Source organism: Melozone crissalis, unplaced genomic scaffold (assembly GCF_028551555.1).
Source record: "Melozone crissalis strain CALT ecotype California unplaced genomic scaffold, PUWL_Pcris_2 ptg000032l_1, whole genome shotgun sequence".
NCBI lineage: Eukaryota > Metazoa > Chordata > Aves > Passeriformes > Passerellidae > Melozone > Melozone crissalis.
This window is the reverse complement of record NW_026535810.1, coordinates 5,019,520-5,023,686: the sequence shown is the minus strand read 5'-3', so window position 1 is coordinate 5,023,686 and position 4,167 is coordinate 5,019,520. Positions and strand designations below refer to the sequence as shown.

Genomic DNA, 4,167 nt, shown 5'->3' with positions numbered 1-4,167 from the left:
ATGATGAATCTGACTCCATGTTTTTAAAAGGATATTATATTACATTACATTACATTACATTACATTACATTATATTATACTATATTACCAAATGCTAAAAAGATAATAATGAAAACTCATCATTCTTTTTAGAGTCTCGGCACAGTTTGGCACTGATTGGCCAATGAGTGAAAACAACTCACACCAGAATCCAATGAAACAATCACCTGTGGGTAAACAATTTCCAAACACATTCCAGATGAGAGAAACACAGGAGAAGCAAATGAAATAATAATTGTTCTCCTTTTTCTCTGCAGCTTCTCAGGAGAAAAATGCTGATCAAAGGGATGTCTTAGAAAATGTGAATACCACAACATTCCAGGCCTTCAAGGTCATCATGGCACAAGAAAATGACACCCACGTCCATGAGTTCATCCTCCTGGCATTCCCCACCAGCAGAGAGCTGCAGGCTGTGCTGTTTGTCATTTTCCTGGCTGTGTATTTGCTGACTGTCACCGAGAACATGGTCATCATCACCTTGATCATCACCCACCCCCAGCTCCACAAGCCCATGTACTTCTTCCTGGGCCACCTCGCTTTCCTTGAGGCCTGCTACATCTCAGTCACCGTTCCCAAGCTGCTGCTCACCTTGGTGGTGAGGAACAAGAGCATCTCCCTCACAAGCTGCATGGCCCAGCTGTACTTTTTCATTGCCCTGGTGTGCACTGAGTGTGTCCTGCTGGCGGCCATGGCCTACGACCGCTACGTGGCCATCTGCGCCCCGCTGCACTACGCCCTCGCCATGGGCCACGGGGCCTGCCTGCAGCTGGCCACGGCCTCCTGGCCGCTTGGCTTCCTCATAGCTGTGCTCAAGGTCTCCTTCATCTCCCAGCTCTCCTTCTGTGGGCCCGGGGTCATCAACCACTTCTTCTGTGACATCAGCCCGCTGCTCAACCTCTCGTGCGCCCAGCGGCGCCTTGCTGAGATGGTGGATTTCATCTCGGCCTTGTTCACTTTGTTGATCCCCCTCTCTGTCATCATTGTTTCTTACAACTGCATAATCAGGACTGTTTTGCTCATCCCCAAGGCTCAGAACAGGAAGAAAGCCTTCTCCACATGTGCTTCTCACCTGGCTGTGGTCATCATTTTCTTCTCAGCAACTCTCTTCATATATGCTCGGCCCAGGCGTGCAGACTCCAGGGATCTCAACAAGCTGGTTTCCATCATTTATACCATTGTCACCCCAATGCTAAACCCATGCATTTACTGCCTGAGGAACCAGGAGGTGAAGGACACTTTGCTGAAGGTCTTATGTAGCAGGACTGCTCTCTCCAGAGTTTCTGCCTCTGATCACTAATGAATTCTTGGGAGATGATCTTCCAACTGAATGTGTCTGAATTCTATGGAAACCTAATAAGATTTTTACTTTGACAGAAAGGGTTATTGGGGTTCTCCAGTTATTGGTTATTGGAGTCAATCTGCATGTTCAGCTAAAATCTCTGAATCTATGTGAATGTAAAAGGTTTTTCTAACTGAACACATCACACATCATTTCCGAGGAGTGGAAAAGGCAATAACCATAATTGTCCTCTCTGAATGTATTTTGTTGGTATGCATCAAAGAACAAAATTGCATTCTGACCTTGATTCAACTTAACATGAAACTAGGATTCAAGAACTTGAGGCACCAAAGAAATAGTTATGTCAGCTTTCTTCACAGGAATGAGGATGGGAACTTCAGTCATTTTAGATAGCTGTGATAGGAGACCATGAAACTCCACTGAGAAGTTTCTTCTTCATTAACTTCAAATATAACTTTGGGAAGTAGCTCAGATTCAGAAAACAAACCTTTACTTTTGGGGAAGAGGGTTAATTTGCACAGTTTCATTTCCATTTTAAATGCTAAATCAACCTCCTGATTTTTAAATTTTTTCCTGTGGTCCTTCAACATCACATAAGGAGATATAAGCACTAAGAGAAGAATCAGTTGTCTAAGCACAGATCTTTCCCCAAGGAACATTCAAAGGAGAGGGTCAGGAAGAATTTGAGGGTAATTTAACACACAGACACAAAATCTTGCATCATCAGCCTGATGGTAAATGATCCTGGGCTCTGTTTGTTACCCAGGACTAAATCAACAGTACTGTGTCCAGTCTGAAACTTCCCACTAGAAGAAAGACAAAAATGGAAATTCCAGCAGCGAGTTACCAAATGACAGAAGGGTGGGAGCACACAGAGAGAGACAGATGGGAGCAGTTTATTAGAAAAGAGAATGTTGAGGAGGTGTTTAGCTGCAGTCTGCCACCACCTGAAGAGGATTACAGAGGAGATAGAGGCAATTCTTAAGTGGGCATGCCTGAAAAGACAAAAGCAACAGGAACTTGTTCCAACAAAATTAAATTCAGATAAGATAGAGTGGTGAAGCACCACAACACAGTCCCAAATAGGTCAAGAAATCTCTGTCCTTTGAGCTTTGCAAAGCTCGACCTGACAAGTCCCTGAAACTCTGAAATATGTTTGTGACAGCAGAGCGAGTTAAAATATTCTGTAATTAAAGTTCTGCCTTTCCAACCCGAGTTTTTGTATGATTCTTTGATCTGGATGTCAAATGGAAAACTCTGTGGCATGACAAACTGCAACAGAAATTGATGTTTAGGGAAGTGAATCTGGTACCCACAGATTGAGCAATATGTTCAATCCTATCCAGGGAATGAATGCTCTGCAGATGATCCATGTCACTCCTGGATGCAGTACTCCAGATGTTAATATATATTTATAATTTATAATTTTATAGCATAACTCTGCCCACGTCTCTGTTACATCAGAAGTGCCTTGGTCTAGCTGAGAGCTGAAAATGTCAGAGGTACTAAAATCTCTCAGGGAAGCTGTTTAAGCACTCTGACCTCACATCCAATGGCCTAAATAGCAGCTACTGAGTTGCAAAGCATTGTTTTTATCCCTTTTTATAGCTTGTCACAGCCTCCAATACCCCATATTTAACAAACCCAATAACTTCTTTTCATGGTTCATGTACCCTGAGTCATATCTTCACATCCTAGCAGGCCTTGGTAAGCACCTCTCTAGTTAATCCACATTTTCCTTGAATTATAAATATATATACACATATATAATATAAATTATAATTACATAAATTATAAAACTATATAAATTAAAATTATATAAATAAAATTATATAAATTAAAATTATGTAAATACCGGGGAACCCAAAACTGGTCCATGGTAGTTGGACCCTCATCAGCCTAACAGAAATGAGGTAAGAACTAACACTACTCCCTTCTCCATGCACTGACATTATTTTAAAGTTGTCTTTTTTATGAGGTTCCCTTACATTCCTGAGCATGCACATGTGGCTTTGGCCAGAAGTTAGAATTCAGCAGCACACCATAAGGTATGTCAAATGTCACTAGATTCTTACATATTTGCAAAATAAATCAAACTATGCCCTAACAGCCAAATAATTTCTGTGATTCCACCTCTCCTAGATGCTAAAGTCCCATTATTTTCACTGTATGAAAATAATTGTAATTTTAAATGTAATTAATGTAATTTCATGTAATAAATGTAATTTAAATGTAATAAATGTCATTTTAGTCATGGTTCTGGCTTAAGGAAGATATCTAATTAATATGAGACCAAGTGGAGGGAGATTTTACAAACAGCTGCAGCATGGAGGGGGAACCGCATCAGGTTTTGTACTTTTCATGCTATAGAATCCTGCAGCAGCTCCTCAGCTCTGTTTGGGAGGCAGCTGACCTCACCAGGGGACAGATAAATGTTATCTCTGATCCTCCTTTTACTCTGAACACATTTGTAGTGTTTTAAAAAATTCAGAAAATGCATAACTTGGCTATTTGTGGGGGTGAACACAACTCCAGTGTGGGTGAAACTACACTTATCCAAAATCACTCACTCCAAAAGCCATTACCAGTTAAGGTCACTGATTTAGATTAGGACATTAAAATATTTTTCTAGATTACCTTTTGGTAAAAGACTGCCATATTCCCTGCCTCAGGGTATGTTTTTACTTTCATCTGCCCTATAAAAATCAGCAGACACTAGCAGGTATTCTTTCATTGTTCAGTGTCTCAGAAAAAAAAAATCTTCAGAGTTTCTTCTGCTCTGCATGGAATCACAGAGGAAACAATAACATCCCTCCTCTTTCTGTGAT

The 4,167-nt window shown here is 40.9% G+C and overlaps 1 protein-coding gene across 1 annotated transcript; it reads left to right on the top strand.

Moving 5' to 3' along the window:
- The first annotated feature begins 376 nt into the window (after nt 1–376).
- Nucleotides 377–1,336, top strand: LOC128940105 (olfactory receptor 6B1-like). The gene has a single exon (XM_054281406.1). It carries the CDS (start codon nt 377–379, stop codon nt 1,334–1,336), a length of 960 nt encoding a protein of 319 aa, XP_054137381.1.
- Nucleotides 1,337–4,167: the final 2,831 nt, after the last annotated feature.